The following is a 19970-nucleotide window of genomic DNA, read 5'->3' as shown; positions in this document are numbered from 1 at the left end:
CCGACACTATGGTAAGATGGGGTCATGGTTGACAATCATGGTATCTGCTGTACATTAATAGATACGGAACCAAAAAGTTCATGACTAGCAAGTAGCCGCCAAATGGTTACTACTACATATTCTGACATAACCAGAGCCATGATCATACCCAACGCCAGGACTCCAGGCCGGCGGCATGTGGCCAACTATTGTCTTTTAGCCATTGCATAACCAAAGGCACACTTTATTTCTTCTTGAAGAAGTCGCTCATCTTCTTCATCCCACTTGTGTTGACTTTACTCAAGTTCTTGACGCCTCTGCTTGTTCCGGCCTTTTGCCGCTTCTCCTCCTCTTCCTTCTTGCGCTTCTTTTCTTCTCTCGCAGCCTGCTCGTCGTCATCGAGCATACGTTTCCTGGAATAGTCCGCCATCGATCTCGACACGGAAGCCTCTTGTTTCAGCTTGGCAACCTGGGCGAGGTAGTCATCGAGGGCTGTGAAATCAGCAAGACTCTTCTTTTCTGACAAAAGAGCTTGAAGGGACGATGCTTGTGATTGGGCAATATAGCCGGAGAGGATAAAGCTGAAGGCAACGCGCATTCGCTGTAACGAGATGACTTCGGGCGAGGGTGTAATAGCTGGCTTGAGCTCGAATGCTTCTTCGGCGGCAGCCTTGCTCTCCTCACCGGCCACGGAAGTAGCAGCCGTGGATGCTTCTGATGCACCAGTCAAATTCATCCCCGTCGACGATGCGGAAGACTGGCTCTCCGTAGACTCGACCTTAGGCGTGGAAGCACCCGACTCTGGCGCAGAGCTGGCATTTTCTGGTTCTGCGGGCGCCCCATTGGCCGTTTCCCTCTTCACGCTGAGGACAGGAGCTTCGAGAGCTTTGGCCACAAACTTCTCCTCCATACTTGCGGGCAATCCTTTGCTCATGCGCGTTGCCTTGCCCAGCAGCTCCTTCAGCAGCTTTTCTTCATTGAGTCGGTACATGGACTCGACATCAACATTGATCATGTCGCAGACGGCGGCCATGCGCGATTCCAGTGTCTGTCGAACATTCCCCCACCGTAATATCTCTGAGAAGTGCGGCGATGATTCCTTGGGTATCGTGTCAAAATGGTCGTCACTGGTAATTAATCGCTTCTTCTCGGATTCGAGTGCCGGCAGCACCAAGAAGAGCGGGTCGATGGGCGTAGCAATGTACAGATCCGCGCCCTTGGTTACGTAGGCGCCGAACTCTTCGGCGTCCTGTTGATTGTCTGACTTTGGGGCCGCATCATTTTCCTCCCGTGTGCCACTGGCCTCGATCAGCCAGCTCCGCGGTGTGCTTTTCGGTGCTGCAATTCGTGTGAACTCATATATGCCCGTTTCGGGGCATACCAGGTACCGCGTCGGCTTCTTGTAGCGAGGATTTAGGAGCGAGACAACGCGAGCTTCTGATGTGGCTTTCTTCGGTAATATGAATATCTTGGGCGGGTTTGTTGACTCTGGTGCCAGAGTGTGCTTCGACTCGGTTGAAGATGTCTGTGACTTGGTGCTGGATTTGGAAGTCGTCGAGGTCGCAGCGCCCTTGGCGCGGGTGCGTGCCATGATCGAGGCGCACCGGTCGCAAAGAAATGTATTCCAAAAAGAACAAAAACGATATCATATACTAGTTGGCAACTTATGAAGCGTATCAATGACCGAGTCTTGTCAATATGCAACAGTAATTTGCAACGTAGATTTCTCTCGAATACAAGGTACCTGCAGCATTCTAGGTGTGGATTGTCTAGCCAATGGACCCCAGTAAACGCGTGTGGGGAGACGCGATTTCTCTTTAGCCCCCCGTGTCCCGGCATGCGCGACACGCGTTAACGTGTGATCATCATTGACACCACCAGGAAAACCACTCCAACGGCTTCTTATCGTGGTATTTCGGATTACTGATAAGGAAATGCGCTGAATTTCCCCTCGGAACTCCATGCAGTTTTGGACCCTTCCATTTTCACAAGTGGTGGCATCCATCTGGTTTAGTTCCCATACGATATCCTACCCGCCTAGCGATTGGCTGGTAAAGCAACGGGAACTACCCCCCTGCAATTTCCAGGCTCGAACAAGCAAGCAATCACAAGTATCGGTGCAAAGAGCGCACGCGGCAATCGCTGTGACAAACAACCATCAAATTGTGAGATACCCATCACAGGACGGGCTAGGAGATGGTCGGCAGCTAGGAGCGCGCAAGGAAAGAGGGCACAATGCCTCAACGTGAGTTTGTCTTCAATTGCCAACGCTTCTCACACCCCAAAGTCCAGCATACTGAATCCGTGATTTGCAGATCTCAGCCCAGGAAAACAGGCTCAATGGCCCCCGCGATCACCCCACGAGGTTTTGGCTGGTACACCCGGCGGCCGAGAACGATTGCGTCGCCTGGCCGCACGAACATCGCCTTCACCATCGCCGCTCAAGAAATCGAGATCAATGTCGGCGCTGAACGGGCGCATGGGTGGCCATGATGACGAGGATGACGAAGACGAAGAGGATGAGGATGACGAAGAGACGCTACAACTTCAGTTGCAGGCAATCGAAGCCAAATTGAAGCTGAAAGCCCTCCAGAAGAAACAGAGAAAGGGGCCCGGTGGCTCTTCGGACACGGAGAGCGGATCAGCTCTGAGCAGGCCCGTCTCGACGGTACCCGATGTCTTGGCGGCGAGTAGAGCGCAGTCACGAGCGGCCATGCTGGCGGAAGGCCCAAAGATCCGACCCCAGTCGCAGACTGAAGTTCAGGTTCCTGCGTCGCCAGTCAGAAAGTCGCAAGCACCCGTGGAACAGAAATCACCTAGTCGGGTGCTCCTAGGCATTGACAAAGGTCTCAGAGCCAAGGATGTTTCGCTGAAGCGCGCGTCTAGTTTGCGCAAACCCAACGAGCCTCGCGATGGACAGACTGGAAGCTACCTACGCCGGGCGCATACACCTGGGTCGTCTAGCCAAGGGGCCTCCTCATCTTTTGAGCAAGACCGGCCCAAGACCTTCAGCGAGCGACTAGCCGCTGCCAGGACAGAGGAGGTCACCCGAAGAGACAGACAGGAAAGGATTCAGAAAGTCAGAAGCAAAGCTTTCGAGGTTGGTCAAGCTGAGGTCGAGAGATACAAGGAAAAGGCATCAGAGCTCCCCGATCTACCACCACAAGAAGAGACATTCGCACGTGAAGACGTTCTCTCCGGTCAAGGCATTCGGCGAAGGCGTGATGGAGTAGCACAGGACTCTGATACGAACTCATCAGCGGAATTCAATTCAAAAGCAAAGAAGGTGGCTCCATCTGAAGTTCCAGACGACGAGGCAGTATCGTTCGAGCCGTATTCTGGGACACATCTTTCGAAACGGATTCTTCCGCACAATCTTCTTACGCGAACATTCAGCTCTCGGAAACTTCTCCTGATCAAGGATCTTCTGGCCCAGGTCAAAGCTCCCGATTTCCAGTTACCAGAGATAGAGCAGGACATTGTGGTTCTTGGCATTGTGGCCTCGAAATCAGAACCGAAAACGCACAAGGCTCCGCCTGGCGGTGAACTTCGAGAGGTCAAGTCTCGCTTTGCAGAGGAAGAGCATCGCGCCAAGTACATGGTGTTGACGTTGGTAGATCTGAAATGGGAGATTGAGCTATTTCTATTCAACACGGCCTTTCAACGATATTGGAAGTTAACACCAGGCACTCTGGTGGCCATTCTCAATCCCAACATCATGCCGCCTCCAAAGGGCCGAGAGGCCACCAACAAGTTCAGCTTAGTCATCAACAGCGATGGCGATGCCGTGCTGGAAATTGGCAACGCGCGTGATCTAGGCTTCTGCAAATCCGTAAAGAAAGACGGAGACCTGTGCAATTCATGGGTCAATAAGAAGAGGACCGAGTTTTGTGAATTTCACATGAATATGGCGATGGACAAGCACCGTCTTGCCCGCCAAGATGTCAATGCTTATGGCGGTGGCATCGGCGCGAATAATAGGAAACAATTGAGAGAGAAGTTCTCCCGCGGCAGAAAGGACGAGGAAGAGCGCAAGAGAGGCCAATATGATCGCTACACAAACAGCCATTTCTTCGTGAGCCAAGCGAGCTCAGCGACGTTGCTTGACAAAGACCAAATGCTACCTGGACAAGTGGCAGACAGAGCGGAGCGGAGCGAAGCCTTGCGCCGAAAACTTGCAAGTCAGGAGAAAGAAAGAGAAATCATGAAGCAACTCGGCAGCACCGGGCGAGGTGCAGGGAGGGAATACATGAATCTATCTCGTGCCAAGTCAGTGTCTGGCACACTGGCCAGTGCAGCAGAAGTCAACAAGGACACTCTCAACGACGAGCTGAATAAACCAATGGATGCCAAGAGCCTCGGAATAGGCAAGGCTCCAGGCACAAAGATGCACCTCAGCCCGATCAAACGGAAAAGAGAAAATTCAGCCACAAGCATGCTTGGTAGATCAACATCAGCCGGGGCATCGCTTGGGTGGGGCGGCAACTTGAAGGACAAGCTGTCAAGAATGAAGGATGGGGAGAGGCTCGACGGCAAAACCGTCAAACCAGAGACAACTACTAATCTTGCAAGCAAAGTGGACAGCCCAGCAGCAGAACCACCGATGCGCAAGAAGACGCGCTTCGTCACAGAGAAGGGCATCCGCGAAGCCGGCCGAGATAGCCTCGGCACTGAGCTTGGAAAGGGACAGCCAATGGTCAGCCTGGATAGCGATGATGAATTAGAGATCTTGATGTAAGATGGTCGCTCCCGAGAGAAGGCCTGGTTTTGCTTGGTTGTGCGTGGCGTTGGGGGAAATTGACAGCAACTGTCAAACGATGCGAATTACGAGTGAGAGAATAACTCGGTATATTTTAGTATGTGATGATCACGGCACAATATTATGTTTTCCCTCTTCCATATTCACCTTGAGAGCAAGCACGCGATCCGGAACAAGCGTCATTTCCCATCACAGCTTATGAAACTACGATCATAGGGCAATGCAATGCAATTGTCCGTCCGTGATACCGGCATCTTGCATTCTCGCGTGAAGAAGAAAACATCTCAATAAATATGACAAAAATAAGGGCGGATATTGTGATTAGCTCCTCCGCTTATTGCCGAGCAATCTCGCATTGTCTATAAGGCTGGGCTTGGCGACCTTCCTGACCGGGTTCGTATGGGCGATGCCGAGCCACGAATACTACTACTCAATTGCCTGATCGGGGATTGCATCTCGTGCATGCGCCTTTTGCAGCAAACGGTGCTACCTTGCAGATGGAACCCCCAGAACAGATCATTTGTATGGTTCGTCTAATAATCTGACTCTTACTTGCAGCTGCACCTTCCGCCTAGCTTTGTTGATCTTGACCAAGCTATTGCCAAGATTGCAGTAATTGTATAAATAATAATTTGCCCCAGGTCACGATTGTTCGCACTTTCTTTTCACACCCCGCGCGCAAACCGTCGATTTCATCATCGTCATCACTCCTCCTTCTTACCCTTGTTACACCACCTTGTCGAGGGCCCAATTCAGCATTCCGTGACCCAGATTGCGATTGCCCTCAACTGCCCAGCATGAGGGTGTCTATGGCAGTCATGGGCCTGGTGGCTTCAATGCTGCCTGTCTTTGTCGGCGCCAGGCATGTCAAGAACATGCCGCTTGCTCCTCAGATTGCGGCACGACAGGCTGCAGCCAGTCGCCCGGCCTCTTACGATGCCTATTACTTCGACCAGAAGATTGACCACTTTCCCACCAGCGACAGGTATCTGCCTCATACCAACGACACGTTTAAGCAGACGTACTATTTCGACAATTCGTACTACAAGCCAGGTAAAACTTTCTTTTTCTCCCCTCTCCTCAATACAACTCCATCTTGGATGACGCAATTGAGTGCTGATATGAGCACAAAAAGGTGGCCCCGTCTTCCTGTACATTGGAGGTGAGACTAGTGGTCGCAGCCGATGGTCCAACATGCAGACTGGCATCATTCAGATTCTCATGGAGGCTTTTGGAGGACTGGGTGTCATCATCGAGAACCGTTACTATGGAACAAGCTACCCGTACAACACATCGACTACCGACGAGCTGGCCTATCTGTCTAACGAGCAGACTGTCGCCGACTTTGCCTACTTTGCTCAAAACGCCAAGTTTGCCGGCATTGATGATGATCTGACTGCTCCCAACACCCCATGGATTCTCTATGGTGGTAGTCTAGCCGGCGCCGAGACTGCCTTTTCCATCAAGCTGCACGGTGACATTCTCTACGGAGGCATTGCCTCGAGTGCTCCCGTCTACCTGACAGTTGGCTACCCGGACTGGTATGACCCGATTCAGAAATTCGCACCTCAAGACTGCGTGACTCGCATCAGTCGCATCGTCGACAACTTTGACGCCCTTGTCGATGCCGGTAACAGGCCCGCTGTGGACGCGTTCAAGTCGCTCTTTGGTCTCGAGTCACTGACTGACGATCGTGATTTTGCCACGGCGATTGCCAACCCGATTGGCAATCCTGGGTTCTACTTGGCCAACACTTGGCAAGAACTCAACTGGAACTCCACCTACGGTTCCAATGACTTTTTCGACTTCTGCGGTAACGTGACCGATGTCAATGCTCCAGAAGAAATCACTCAGGTTGACTACACGTTTGCCAACTACACCAATGGTCAAGCCTGGGATGGCCTTGGTGGTTACGCTGACTACATCAAGAAGTATCTGCTCCCAAATTGCTTCAACGGAGATTACAACAGCAACGACTGCTGGGGCACGCAGAACGCCAGCTGGTGGGCCGACGTGTCCAATTCCGGCACTCGCTCATATGTCTACACAAGCTGCACCGAGCAGGGTGCATATATCGACGCTCCAAAGACGGGATCGACGCTCCTCTCGCGCGTCATTGATACTTCGTACGAGCAGCAGTGGTGCACCTGGGCCTTCCCGGATGGCGAGTACAACAAGATCCCGGCTTCACCCGCTCTAGACATTCTCAACTCCCTTGGCGGCTTCAACCTCCAGGCTGACCGTCTGGCCTTCATTGACGGCGATCAGGACGTTTGGAAGGACCTGTGCTTCCACTCGGACTTTGCTCCCCAACCACGGCCAGAGAGTACTGATCTCCATCCACACTACCTCATTACTGGCGCCGGCCACCACTGGGACAGCTACGGCATTCTCAATGTCGAGGCTGAGCCCCAGTTTATACGCGAGGCGCACAAGTGGGAAATTCGAACCGTCAAGAAGTGGCTGGACGGCTTTGCCGATTGGAGAGCTGCGTTTGTCTAATATGCCATAGGTATGGGGCTGGCATACAAGGTTGTCCATCCCCTGCCTTTAGATAATGAAATCCCCACACAAGACAAAATCATAAGTAGATAGAAACGAATGTCTACAGATACTGTCCATGTCCCCAGTCTCGAACACTAAGAAAGAAATAAAAGAGTGGCTTTGTCCGACGTGTAATCCTCTGACTGGCTTCATTCTAACCCTAACCCCCAGGCTTGTGCAGGGTCGCGTAACCCAGTTGCCAGGGTTAAGTCCCATCTGCAATCTCGAATCCCTTTACATAATCCTCGTAATACGATAGGCGGATATCTCGTAACCGTACTCGCTTATCCAGCGGTCGTCATCGAGTAGCTCGGAGGCCGGGTCCAGTTGCCTGACCCCGGGATCCGCTGGATGAGCCGATCGCCGAGCGCGGCGATACTCTCATGGAAATTAGTCCAAGTATTGGCTCTCCATGCGGCGCCGTCTCTACCAGGAACGGCGTCGGCTCCAGGAAACGCAATGTAGAGAACATCCTTGGCATCATGTCCTTCTTCGTTAGACATGCCGCGACCAAAGCAGGCCGTTGCGAGCGAGATAGAGGCCGCGCCTACAAGGGGAGGGTCGGCTGCTGCAGTGTCGCCCCAGACGCCGTAGAACTAATTCCCACTTTTGTGTAAGCAGAATGGTATCAAAGATTGAAGAAGGCATTATTCTCAAGAAAAGACAACAAGTAGAGAGGGACCAAGCAACATACCAGCTTGTTATCACAGACGACTGCCATGACGCTCAAGGGCTGGATGCCGTAGTTCTTGGGGTCGAAAGAAATGGCAGCCACTTCCTGTACGCCGTGGCCTCCCCGACCGCCTCCCCAGCCACCTCCGCCATGGCCTCCGCCGCCGTGACCGCCTCCACTACCACCTCCAGGTCCTCCATGACCACCACCTGGTGGACCGCCATGTCCTGGAGGACCGCCACCTCCTCCGTGTCCGGGAGGACCTCCACCGCCACCATGACCGGGAGGACCTCCACCGCCACCATGACCTGGAGGACCGCCGCCGCCGCCATGGCCAGGGGGGCCACCACTTCCGGGGCCACCAGGCCCTCCGTTTCCAGGCCCACCAACATCGCCTCTGTTGAAATCATTACCAAACACAATGAACGAATGAATATTAGGGTCCAGATCTTGTATCCCTTTGCCGTAGCTCTGGACAGTGTCACGGAAAGCCGTCTGGCTGGACCGGTACGGGCTACTTGAGGGACAGCGGCCGTCGTTTTCGGCGCTGCCGCTTTGGATCGCGCCGTCGCAGTCTACGTCCATGTCGGCCAGCTGGGCATTGGTTCCCTGGATGTAGACGACATTATAGTCGGCGAGATGGTCGCCACAGTAGGAGAAGGCTGAAAAGCAGAGGTGAGAGCATCTGGGTTAGCTTTGATAGAATTCTCTTTTGCAGTTTTGAATGAGATCTTACAATTGGTTCCTGGAATAGTGCTGTAAAAGCCCGTGGCCAGTTTGTTGGTGCATGTGCGGTTGCGAAGGAGGCCATTGTAAAACTCCCTGATGTTGCTCGGCACCATGTTTGAGCGCGCCATGGCTCTGGGCCATGATGCCGAGGAAATGAGGACTACAATATTTCGCGCGCGCATCTTGAAATGATATGCACTGATTCTTTGGCGGATGATTTCGGGCTGTTGCTCACCAAGTATGAAGAAACTTGAAGTGCGAATGTTGACTTTGTTATATGTTTGATCATTTACATAAAGTAGCAGTCACTATAAACAATTCTCTATGTGGTCGGAGCCGCCGACCACTTTGTGAACCTTTGGCCTCCTCCAGTCGTTACATTCATGACGAAATATGTGTCAACACGAGCAAAGTGACAAGTTTGAAGCTGAACCCTTGCTGTGATGCTCGCTGCCTGTCAGGAAACATTGAGTCCGTGTTATTTCTACTTGTTGCACGTTCCATGTGGCAGCAACGTGTGTACACGTGCACAGCAAGTCTCAAGGCCGCTGATTTTGGTGCAACGCAGAATCAGGAACCCAGTTGCCCCTTTGGGAAGTCCTGAGTATCCAAATGGAGTTGCGTTCACGGCTAAAACTCCTCGTTTTTATGTTTGGCTTCATTCCACGAGTTCTGATATGGCTAGATCTGTTCCACTTCGAGGTTGTGTTGTAGTGCCTGTCGGACGTGGCAATAGCTACCGCGAGGTCGTCAGTGAGAAGAATATTGTCGTCGATGAATACCGTAAAGGTCGGGGAGTGCCCTGATAAGATCACTTCGAAGATTATTGATTCCATTGGCTGGGAACTCTAGTGACCTTAGAGGTACGAGCTCGCTGCTATCTATGCAGTCCATCGGGGAGCCAAGGCCAGGATATCCCATCTAACAGTGACTGCCCATTGAATCAATGAATTCGAGGCGGAAGATCCTTTACTATAGCAGAATCTACATTCTCTAGCATTCCCGAAGCCGAAGGGGAAACAAATTGCAGCTAACGGTTCTGGACACCAAAAGAGCAACTCCGAAGACACCGAGACTGCATAGCAGATGATGCTGGTAGTGACCTGATACCCCCAATAAGCGGATACTGCACTCACAGCTGCTAATGCCTCTACGGTCCAATGGTCTCTCTTTGCTCATCACCATACTGTCCTTGAGCAATGAGGACCATCCCAGCCAGCCTATAAAACGTGATGCACCTCTGCTGTGGGTGGTTCAGTGATGATCACGCTTGCATAAATAGGGCGGCTTATCTTTTGGGCAATATGCATGAATGGGGTTCTTGCTATAAATATTATGCAGCTGATGCAGGCAATACCACTGGGGGTTTTCATGTTCAAAATGGGGGCTGATACAGCTTGGGGTGTGGAGAGTGAGTGCATGACTATTTTTACCAGCATTCATTTTTGTAGAGCAAAAAGTATGTGGAACGATTTGAACGACTCCAAGATGTATTATGAACTGAATAGCGACGAAGAATCTGGCCAAGCCTGACGAGAGATATTCCTGTACAGCCGTCGTAGGACTATTTGCACTTTCATCAATGCTTTCTTGTTCCAGTCTCGATTTGCGGGGTTGATGGACCATTACGGGTTTACAATAGTGAGGAGGAACTCGTCTTATTAGACGCTGCGTAGAAAACTCCCAATATTTAGGCTCAATACATATCAACGACCGGAGTTGGGTTTTTGACTGCCAACACTAAGCAAGTATAAAGAAGCCATGCGAAGCAAACACTTAATGAATGACTCGCAATGCATAAAGAAGAATGTACGTTGCCAAAAGTCGTCTTGGCATGCAAAGCGGCAATAAGGCTGCCCGCTGAACTGTGATGCAGGGGGCATAATTCAGACAGGCAGGAATCATAATATGCATAACCCCCAAGCTGGGGCTTAGATGGAATTTGGCCCGAAAACACCTACATTGCTGTTTTATTATAGTAAAATCTTGTCTCGTGGGGGTTTGGTTATCCCAAAATCCGGCGAGAGTTCAGCTTTCGTGGAAGCACCTACATTGTAAACCCCAGCAGCTCTCGAATGCCATCAAATATGATAGTAGTCATGGAGTACATATAGACCCAGCTTCGGTGAACCAAGAATCTCCTGATGCAAGAGAAAGAATTTTGAAAATCCAGTGTCGGCATAATTATGAGATGCTTCTTGTCCCTGGGCCTATCCTTGACTGAACCTTATTCTTCAAATTTCTCCTCTTGTACCCCTTGTTCGGCGACGCTATGAAGATTTTCGACCATCGCAAGATCCAAAACTAGTCAATATGAATAATATGCAAGTCTATCTCGGTGTGTGGACCAACTGGTCCCGAGGAGCCGTGATGGGAGCTACTCTTACCACAACTCGAGAATACGGGAATCTCCTGATTGCGTTTACCGCCTTTTTCATTCCCTTTGTTGCCACACGTTTCTGGAGAATCTGTTGTTTCTTTCTGCACCGAATTCATTCTACGCCAGAGCCCAAGGGCGCGATTCATCATCAGCGACAAGTGCTCTTGCGCAATGCCGCCTCCATGGAATCAGCCTTGGTTACGCTGTTCTCCCTCGTCAAGAGCTGGCATGCTCGAAAGCATGCCAAACTGAGCACACTTCTGCCATTATTCGGTTTCACCATATTCATCGTCGCTGCATTTACTGTGGCCGGTGGATTTTCTTCTCGAATCTCGAGTGGCATAAGTGATGAGGTCTTGATTGATGGCAATAATTGTGGCATAGTCAGCATGTCTGTGGGATCAGGCTTGGACAGCTTTGAGGCCTTCGTCCAATACGTTTCGAGGGCATATACAGACGCCGCAAACTACGTCCAGCAGTGTTACTCAGAAGAGAGCAGTGGTGTACTCGATTGCGACAGGTTTGTTGTCAAACAGTTGAAAACGGAAACCATACAAACCAACAGGAGCTGCCCGTTCCGCGGAGATATTTGTCGAAGCAACAACACAAATATTCGACTTGATACTGGCTATATAGATAGCCATGATCATTTAGGGCTCAACACACCACCGAATGAAAGAATAGCATACCGTTATGTACTCGAGTGTGCTCCACTCAAGACAGAAGGATACGTTAGTCATGTCGTCCTAGTCAACGTTACCTGGGCTCAGTATCATTATGGAACCAAAAACTATGGAGGCACGGATAACCGAACGTCCTTGAATTACACTCATCAAGTCCAAGATCTGAGCTACCAATATCCCAAGGACTATATAGGTCAGATTACGGGGGATTTGCTCCTCAGGTACGTCAAAATTGGCGCGATATATACGTGCTCTATTTCCCTGAGATTAGAAAATTGAAGCTGTCTTTGTCAATACTGATGATTATCGATAGTAGTGTATATTCCACAGTCGAAAATGGGAAGGTCAGCTCAGAGCGATCAGCATTTCTGCCGATTCCCGCACTTGTTCGAACCGATGGTGACGTATCAATCATCTTTCTATCAGGGAATGGAGTATACTTTTTAGATCCCTTGGATGATGACTGGTACAGAGCGACGGTCCAAGAAAGGAGCATGACTTCAAGCGCAAACAGTGGATCGCGCCCCTTATATCGTCCCGTGGACGCCGCATCACCGCTAGGGTGTGTTGAGCAGTGGCAGTGGTGCAATTCAAACTACAAGGACGGGGGTGGTTGCGGACCTTTGACCTCAGCACTGGATGCGTTGAATGGTGCTTCTCACTTATTCAAGGTACCAGATGTATGGCAAGGTGCTGAGCGACCGTTTTCGAATACCTCGACTGGATCCCACTTCATTTGGACAGCTTTGATCGGATGGTTCGGAGATGAGGCTCTGGATTGGGCTGTCAAAGAGCTAAAATCTGCTGCTTTGGCATCTCGTTCATCATCTTTCAGCGGCGTCCAATATGGTTTACCCAACAACCAATGGCACCTGGATGTCCAAGGGTGGTGGAATACGATCCTGGCAAAGACGCAAGGAAACATGATCAACGCTGCTATTGGACATATTGATCCAATTCTGAGAAATTCATCATATGTTCCCACCAATCAGTATGAAAAAAACCTCTGTTACAACCAGGTACGTTGGCTATTCATACCAAGGGCGCTGCTTTGTTGCACAAAACTATCCTGAGAAGTAGTTATCCATTCTCACAAAACTTCTAGAAGGTTCGAAGCACCGGCTATACATCATTCAGCCTATTTGGCCTTTACTTCACATATATCACCGGCGGTCTCATTGTTCTTGTATCACTCATCCTGGAGCCTATCTTCGATTGTCTCCATAGTAGGTCCAAGTACAAGCAATACAAACACCTTGAATGGACGACAAATGAGACTTTACAGCTTCACCGTCTGGCTCATGAAGGAGCAGGATCACAGCAGTGGTCAGGATGTACGGAATCCGCCCCCACGACCGCGCCCGAAGCGAGCTTGGCCAGTTTGAACATAGAAGATCTCGCCCATCCAGTCCTCGCCCGGACGACCAAAGTCGAGCAGGAAGTGGTTCAAGTAACTATAGGCAGTTTAGACATTGATCTGGGGGCCAAATTCCAACTAGATATGTCCGATGGAAAGACCGCGGTCTATGTCAAAGAAGGAAGCGAAGAATCGGCAGACGACGATCTGACCGATAACTTTGGCCAATACTCTTCAACCGACACCATTGGATATTACGATTCACAAGACTCTTTGCATCCGATCCTCCCGACAGCACACAGCGTTCTCAGTGATCATGCCGCAAATTACGGGACCCGAGTCAGTCCCAATCTGCCCTGGATCTCACCGACTGGGTATAGAGAGGAGCGCTTCAGGCAATAGGGTGCCCTGATGGTATTAGCAAGTCGAGACAAATTGGTTGCTCCATAGGCAGGAAGAGAGTGTAATTGTGCTTCTGAAAGTAGCTCATCATACAAAATATTTCACATCTCGTGCGTTCAAACATTCATGGGCTCTTGCCATCTGGTTCCTCTAGCTTCCATTGTTTCGTATTGCACGCGAAAAGTTGCAATAGTCCACAGCGCCCGACATATCGCAACAAACTTTCTCTCGTCCCTCCTAATCTGGAAGATCATAGGGCGCACATTGCCCTGTCCGAGGCTTCCACAGAACGCAACTTTGTCTTAACGGCGGCACAACACCAAAGCTTGTGATCGAGTCAGTTCGTATCCGTTACAAATTGCCATGTTTTGCCCTTTTATCATTCGTATTCGAGAATATATCACTAGTTTCAAAGCGTACAGTTGCACATCGCTTGTAGTTGTGTCGATGTAACGAGACTATCGCGATTTAGCTTCCTTGCTCGTAATCTGGTTTGTTGGGAGGGACCGTCAATGAGAAATGGCAAAAGAACTACAGCTGAAACGATGAGATGTTCCATCATAAAGGAAGAAATAGCTTGTCACGTTCATGAAGCTAAGTTAGAAAATAACAGCAGACGACGAGATTCGTAGGACAAACACTGCCCTACAGTCGGCACCGAAATGTGTTTACGAAGTGCTTTCAGATTTGACTACGGAGTACTCGAATTTCAGGTTTGCTCTTTTGAATTTTTCTGACTTCAATGCTGCCTATTGTCCCCAGTTCCCCAGTACCAATGAGCATTTGATCCCATTAAGATCTCGATGCTCTCTAGGTGTTTTATTCATCTAAGAAAATGGCACGTCATTGGTTTCCTTTCCACCATAAAGCTTGCTCGAACCAATTTTGGCCCACGGTGTAAACGCATTATCAATACCATTGAGAGCCGGACGGAGCTCGGGAAAGTGTCGGGTCAGCACGTCCACCATGGTGTTGTTCTGCACCCAGTTCAACCCCTCCTGGGTATAGGTCTCGGTATTCCACTGTCCGGCGATGAACCTGTCACTCTTCAATCTCCGACTGGCCATGAGAATAAAGACGCGGAACGCCGTATCGCTGAATCCAAAGCCCTTTGGCAGCGGCTCACACAGCGAACCGACGAGTAGGTCGACTAGCTCAACCTTGCCACCGTACACCTCACTGACCTGGTCGGCGAGTTTCTTGTCACCACCCGTCAGCTCGAGAAATGTCTTGACCTGTGGCATGTGGAAGAGCTTTCGGAACTCATTGTATCTTGGGACACCTCTCTCGCGGTCTCTAAGAATGTCCACGGTGCCCATGTCTAGGTGTCTGCCATCTGGGAGGTAGAGGTCGCGGAGAAACTCTGGAGTGTTGTGGTGGGTAATGGCGCCAGGGTAGTTGATGCCAAAGGAGTAAAAGACGTCGGCAAAACTCAAGTCATTCTTCTCAAAAGGGGAACGTGCTTCCTCAAAGGCCACGCTCTTGATGGTCTTTGTGGTGTCGTGGGCGCCACTACGGACCTTGAAAAAGGCAATGTCATCTGGTATCAAGGGGTGAAGCCTGTAGACTGAGACAAACTCCTCAGTCAAGGAGTATGGGGCGGCGTACTGCTCAGGACCCGACCCGGGAATGCCACTGATGGCTTCACTTGTCTTGGAGATGCGGCCGGCAATCTTCCACAGCTTCTCACCAGCCAAACCCCACCAGTTTGCATTCATGGCAATCTTGAGGGTGGGGTGTTGGAGAATGGCTGGCGTCCACTCAACAGTATGAATTTTGGCCATGAGAGCACAGTTGATTAGCCGTGCCGTATCAAATAGCTGATCGCTTGTCCAGGTTGGGTGTGTTACTTGGAGTTGGCTGCAGATGGAATTGTGCTCCAGGGCAAAGAGCGTGTGAAGAAGCTCGAGACCAAGCCACCAATTCTCATTGAAGCCAGTCTTTGGGATGCCATCAGCGCCACGAGGAAGAAAAGTCGCGCCGCCCTTGAGATCAACCTCTAGTTTGCCATCTTGGGCCTTGGATCGTAACTCGCGCGTTGCTTGCTCGGACGAGCCGTAAATTTGGGATCCGTCCCACCAGTGAGTGTTTTCGTTCTTGTAAGCAGGAGTCTCCAAATCCTGCTTACTCTGTGGCTCATCAACCAGGGTCTTGTGAATCTTCATACCGTCCCCGTCTGACCACTTGTCCCCATCGGGTAATGGCACATTCCACGTCTTTTCGCTCCGAAAGTGTTGTGCCCAGTCGTGCACTTGAAACTGGATCCAAGCAGCGGCTAGCAGATTGACAATGGTGGCAGGTTTGAAGACGCCATTCTCGCGGGCCAAAAGCTTCTCGCTAATGACACGTGGGCTCGGAGTTAGCAGCATCTCCTCAGAGGGCGGCGCGGTGAACTGGCGAGGGACATTGCGACCGAAGCGCATGCATCGGCCGCCCATCTTTGGTCTCTCTAGGTCATTGAACTGTCCATCCGAGTTGCGGACCGATAGGTATTTCGTTTCTGGCATCGCGGGTGCCGAGGCTGTGCCCTGCTCGTTCTCATCCTCATAAGTGTCGTGCAAGTTCTGGTCGCGAAGCTCATAACGGAGGGCGAGCAGGTTGACCACACTCAGCCATGTCGGTAGTCTGTGCCACGGCACGACTGCATTGACAATTTTGAAGGCCCATACTAGGAGTCTTTGTCCAAAGCTGAGAGCCATGTTGTGTGATATCTTGGTATTTAGTAGATTGAGACAACTGTTGTAAGATCGGGTTTGATTGGAGTACAAGAGCAGTTTCTGCAACCCGGGAACTCTTCAGATTATATTTGAGATATCACAGGGCAGCTGAATCAGATTTCATGACTGTAAGACATTTGGGTGTCTGCTGTGTCACGTCAGCTTTTACAGCCCCTGGCGAAAAGATCCTCGGCGGGCTGTACCGTTGTACGCAAGCCAGTCACAGGCGCAATCACATCATGTACTCTGTAATCACGGTTGACCCGGTGGCTGTTGTGTCAGTTGAGAAATCCGGTCAGCAACAAAGTGTCCAATCAGTGGCCATAAGGCTGAGCACGGAAAACGGCTCGAGGAATGCCAGTCATCCATAGTGCAAGTCAAATCCCTGGCTGCCTGGCAATTGCACAAATGAATCAACACGTTTGCATGTGATCAGTGTGGTGCCAAGACACAACGTGGGATGTAAATGCAACCTCGATATGAAATGCGAGTTGTCAGGTGGCAAGCAGCAAGCGAGCATTTTCCCACCCCCCGCGATATGAGCTGTGCATCTGCATAGGTAGTGCAGTAGGCTATTGATGCAAGATAGGCCGACTTGTGTCTCATACACAAAATATGCCTTGCTCCAATATGGCTGAGCTGTGTTGCCGCAATCAAACTTTTCGGTTTTCTGACCGAGCCAGACTGAAGAATCCGTCATACTTGATACTTTCGTGGATGCAGGCGTAAAACGGACCGTTGTTGCTGGCTCGAGAGCTGATTCGTCAAATACCGTGTCAACCTGGGATATTTATAGTCCTTAGCTTCAAGCCATCATGAACTAACTCGAGAGCTTGGCGATCATAAATATTTACATTCGTCTCATACAACTTCGATGCTCCAAAAATTTGGGGGGAAATAGATTTGTTGTTTATCAACTGGTCAAATTTTTGGCTTCTGCTACGGGCTCGCGCTGTCCGGATGTCCGCTGAGGTAACGATCACCTCCCGAGAGCAACCAACGCATTCATCCGGTACGACGTTACTTAGCATGGACTCGGCTCGACGTTATCTGCAACACCTCAGCCGAATGCAATAACCTTTTTCAAAGAATGTCCAACTCAGCGGGCGCAAATTCAGGTTGAATCCGGTACATATTTTAACCATAACGTACAGAGTTATGCCGCTCGCAAGTCCGCCAAGGTAAGCAAGCAGTGAGCATTGTCAAACCCCCCGCACTCGACCGCTTCGTGCAGGGCAGGTCAGGGCTTCCACCACGACGATCTGGTCAGCTTGCAGGTTGTACAAAGTCGCACGTTGAGCAGTATCAAACATGGGGCAGCATCTGGATCCAGGCCGGCGTCCAATAGACACCAATAGGTGCACTGCGGAGGCTTATAAAGGACTCGACAATGACGAAACATCTCGCTGAGATGAGCAGGAGCATCGCTGCCGCCGCGATGCAGACAACGACAATTGCCATCGGGAAGTAAATGTCCAATCCATGTCTTCTTTCGTCTGGCTGCCTCCTTTCGAGTATAGAAGGAATCACCATCACCAGGTAAAAGACAGCGCACAACACCAGCAAGACTGGTAGGCCAGTCATGATGACAATGCATGCAGTTCTCCACATTATGTGTTCCACCACGGTTGGATATGCCGCTCTCCAAACCGCCAGGTGAACGCCTCCGTAGATTGCCGGCAACAAGACTGTGAGGAGCAAGTTGTAATTTTGAAATGGCCTTCCCTCATTGCCGCCGAATGTGGATAACAAAATTATAAGTCTATTCAAGTAGTCCACGACGCGAGATTCTTTTTTTCGTCGCTGGAGTTTCCCATTGGAGTCCTCTTCCGTCGCCATGAGGTTGTTATGAGAACCCAAATTCAATGGTGCGCTATTGAAGTTGTCCCCGCGTAGTTCCTTGATTATTGTTTTGATAGATTGGTTTTGATGTTGTGATCCAATCCATTCCGTGTGGTGCTGGGTTATGTAGTCCACAATGTAGTTGAGATGGTGTCTGTCCAATTTAGTCATCACTTTTGCCGCTTCAAACGTCATGTTGAAGTTATGTGAATTATTCGAGCCGTTGGGCAATGTTGGGCTTGCGGACCAGTTGAGTATCTTGATTCCAGGGGCATTCCGCTTGTCCTCGCTGATGGGCCCGCCTTCATTATTGATGAATACGGAATCAAGTCGAGATCGCATACTGGGAGAGAGCAGCCAGATGTGCGTGTTGAATTCCAGGGCACCGCGAGTCGTGTCGTCCAAGACTTCAGGCTCTCCAATGTCCAGTGGTTTCTACAAACGCTTTGATAAGTATAATACCAGAGCGAGGATGATGTAGTCTTTTCATTGATCCACTTACCATCCACCAGAAACCATACATGGTTGCTGCAGTCACGACATGGACTACTGTATGTACCTCGAGCAAGGATAGTGGTAGGCCATATGCCTTTCTCACGATGCATTGCAAACCAAACCAGCCAACTTGAACCAGGACCAAAGCTTTCTGGGAAACATTTGCCTTGCTTTTGTCAGGGATCGATTCAACGGTAATGGGTAACCAGTGTCCCATACACAAGAGTTGATACACGCCGTCAGCTGTCAATCTATATTCAGGTTGCTGCTCTTCCGACGTTGTGCTAGAAGTCTGTTGGTCATCCTCGTCCCATTCAATATCAGTGAAGTTTGGCATAATCTGGATGCCTCCCATATCGATGAAGAAGCATAGACGTAAATCGATCAATGACTGAGGTTACTAGTGTCAGTAAGGAAAGCGTTTACTAGAATGAAGATGCCATGGGCTTCTCACTTCGTGTGGCAATCGGCGGCTTTCATTCTCGTCGATACTTCCCTTCTCACGTAACCTTCGTAAAACTTTGATCAAATGTCCCTGTAGTCTTTGGGCACGGAGGAATTGAATTATCGACATGTAGATCATGACTTCGGGTGCTAGCAGTGCCGTTATGACCCATCTGATCTTTATGGCCAATACCCGCCACATGTTTCCTTTGGGTGGAATATTTAAATGCAGAGCAGTATAGACGCAGGCAAGAATCGTCAGCAAACATGAGAGCAGTATAGCTGAAGTCCCCCGAATCTGGGGACTATCGACCCATGCCGGGGCCTGAATCGTGCCTAGAGCTGCTGGATCATTGCGATCCCTGAAGTATTGATTATAGAATTCAAAGGCGTTGGATTCCGTGCCACCACGTCTCACAATTGAAGCTTCGGGTAGAATATGGCTATACATCATGAGGAATTCTCACGATTCGTTTGAGGAAAGTTTCGTGAACGAGGTTTCCCGTGGCTATGTTTGTGTATGTGTGAGAGAGAGAGAGAGATATACAGTCGGAGAGAAAATAAAACTACAAAAGTTCATGATAGCAATTGGTGATTGATATCTCTGTGGAACAGGCTCGATTTCTTTGTTCCGCTTCCATTCCCACAGCTGTGTCACATTCAGCCGCAACGAAACCCCTTGTCCTTGGCATGGCGACTATTGGTGTACCCAGAATGTACGAGTTAAGGGCAGTCTAATTGCATCTGCAAAATGATAAACGAAGCTGGCCTAGCACACGGAGAAACTTGAAGCACTTTGTATAGGACTACAAATACACAGAGCTCGCAATCAGTGGGATTCTCCGATGCCGATATGATGTGCGTTGCATTCCCATATGTTCCTCTCTGTCTAAGCCGCCCCAAAGTCGTGGGGCATAAATTCAAGCCTGGACGCGACTAATTGACTCACAATTGAATACAACTAAT

General features: G+C 50.2%; 7 protein-coding genes across 7 annotated transcripts; 3 read left to right on the top strand and 4 right to left on the bottom strand.

Moving 5' to 3' along the window:
• Positions 1 to 223: 223 nt before the first annotated feature.
• PFICI_10307 (uncharacterized protein) lies at positions 224 to 1570 on the bottom strand (the record flags this gene model as incomplete). The annotated part of the gene is made up of 1 exon (XM_007838888.1): positions 224 to 1570. One exon carries the CDS (start codon positions 1568 to 1570, stop codon positions 224 to 226), a length of 1347 nt encoding a protein of 448 aa, XP_007837079.1.
• A 644-nt stretch (positions 1571 to 2214) lies between these two features.
• Positions 2215 to 4717, top strand: PFICI_10306 (uncharacterized protein; the record flags this gene model as incomplete). The annotated part of the gene is made up of 2 exons (XM_007838887.1): positions 2215 to 2224; positions 2295 to 4717. 2 exons carry the CDS (start codon positions 2215 to 2217, stop codon positions 4715 to 4717), a joined length of 2433 nt encoding a protein of 810 aa, XP_007837078.1.
• An 830-nt stretch (positions 4718 to 5547) lies between these two features.
• PFICI_10305 (uncharacterized protein) lies at positions 5548 to 7240 on the top strand (the record flags this gene model as incomplete). Its single annotated transcript, XM_007838886.1, has 2 exons — positions 5548 to 5791; positions 5874 to 7240. The coding sequence occupies 2 exons, from the start codon at positions 5548 to 5550 to the stop codon at positions 7238 to 7240; spliced, it is 1611 nt and encodes a 536-aa protein (XP_007837077.1).
• A 326-nt stretch (positions 7241 to 7566) lies between these two features.
• PFICI_10304 (uncharacterized protein) lies at positions 7567 to 8812 on the bottom strand (the record flags this gene model as incomplete). Its single annotated transcript, XM_007838885.1, has 3 exons — positions 7567 to 7878; positions 7977 to 8617; positions 8692 to 8812. The coding sequence occupies 3 exons, from the start codon at positions 8810 to 8812 to the stop codon at positions 7567 to 7569; spliced, it is 1074 nt and encodes a 357-aa protein (XP_007837076.1).
• A 2185-nt stretch (positions 8813 to 10997) lies between these two features.
• On the top strand, positions 10998 to 13506 carry PFICI_10303 (uncharacterized protein; the record flags this gene model as incomplete). Its single annotated transcript, XM_007838884.1, has 3 exons — positions 10998 to 11968; positions 12061 to 12766; positions 12853 to 13506. The coding sequence occupies 3 exons, from the start codon at positions 10998 to 11000 to the stop codon at positions 13504 to 13506; spliced, it is 2331 nt and encodes a 776-aa protein (XP_007837075.1).
• Positions 13507 to 14333: 827 nt separating this feature from the next.
• Positions 14334 to 16205, bottom strand: PFICI_10302 (uncharacterized protein; the record flags this gene model as incomplete). The annotated part of the gene is made up of 1 exon (XM_007838883.1): positions 14334 to 16205. One exon carries the CDS (start codon positions 16203 to 16205, stop codon positions 14334 to 14336), a length of 1872 nt encoding a protein of 623 aa, XP_007837074.1.
• Positions 16206 to 17528: 1323 nt separating this feature from the next.
• Positions 17529 to 18915, bottom strand: PFICI_10301 (uncharacterized protein; the record flags this gene model as incomplete). The annotated part of the gene is made up of 2 exons (XM_007838882.1): positions 17529 to 18500; positions 18568 to 18915. The coding sequence occupies 2 exons, from the start codon at positions 18913 to 18915 to the stop codon at positions 17529 to 17531; spliced, it is 1320 nt and encodes a 439-aa protein (XP_007837073.1).
• Between the last annotated feature and the right edge of the window lie 1055 nt (positions 18916 to 19970).

Source organism: Pestalotiopsis fici (genome assembly GCF_000516985.1).
Source record: "Pestalotiopsis fici W106-1 unplaced genomic scaffold PFICI_Scf_7, whole genome shotgun sequence".
NCBI lineage: Eukaryota > Fungi > Ascomycota > Sordariomycetes > Amphisphaeriales > Sporocadaceae > Pestalotiopsis > Pestalotiopsis fici.
The sequence above is the reverse complement of the archived record's forward strand: the minus strand, read 5'-3'. Positions and strand labels throughout refer to the sequence as shown.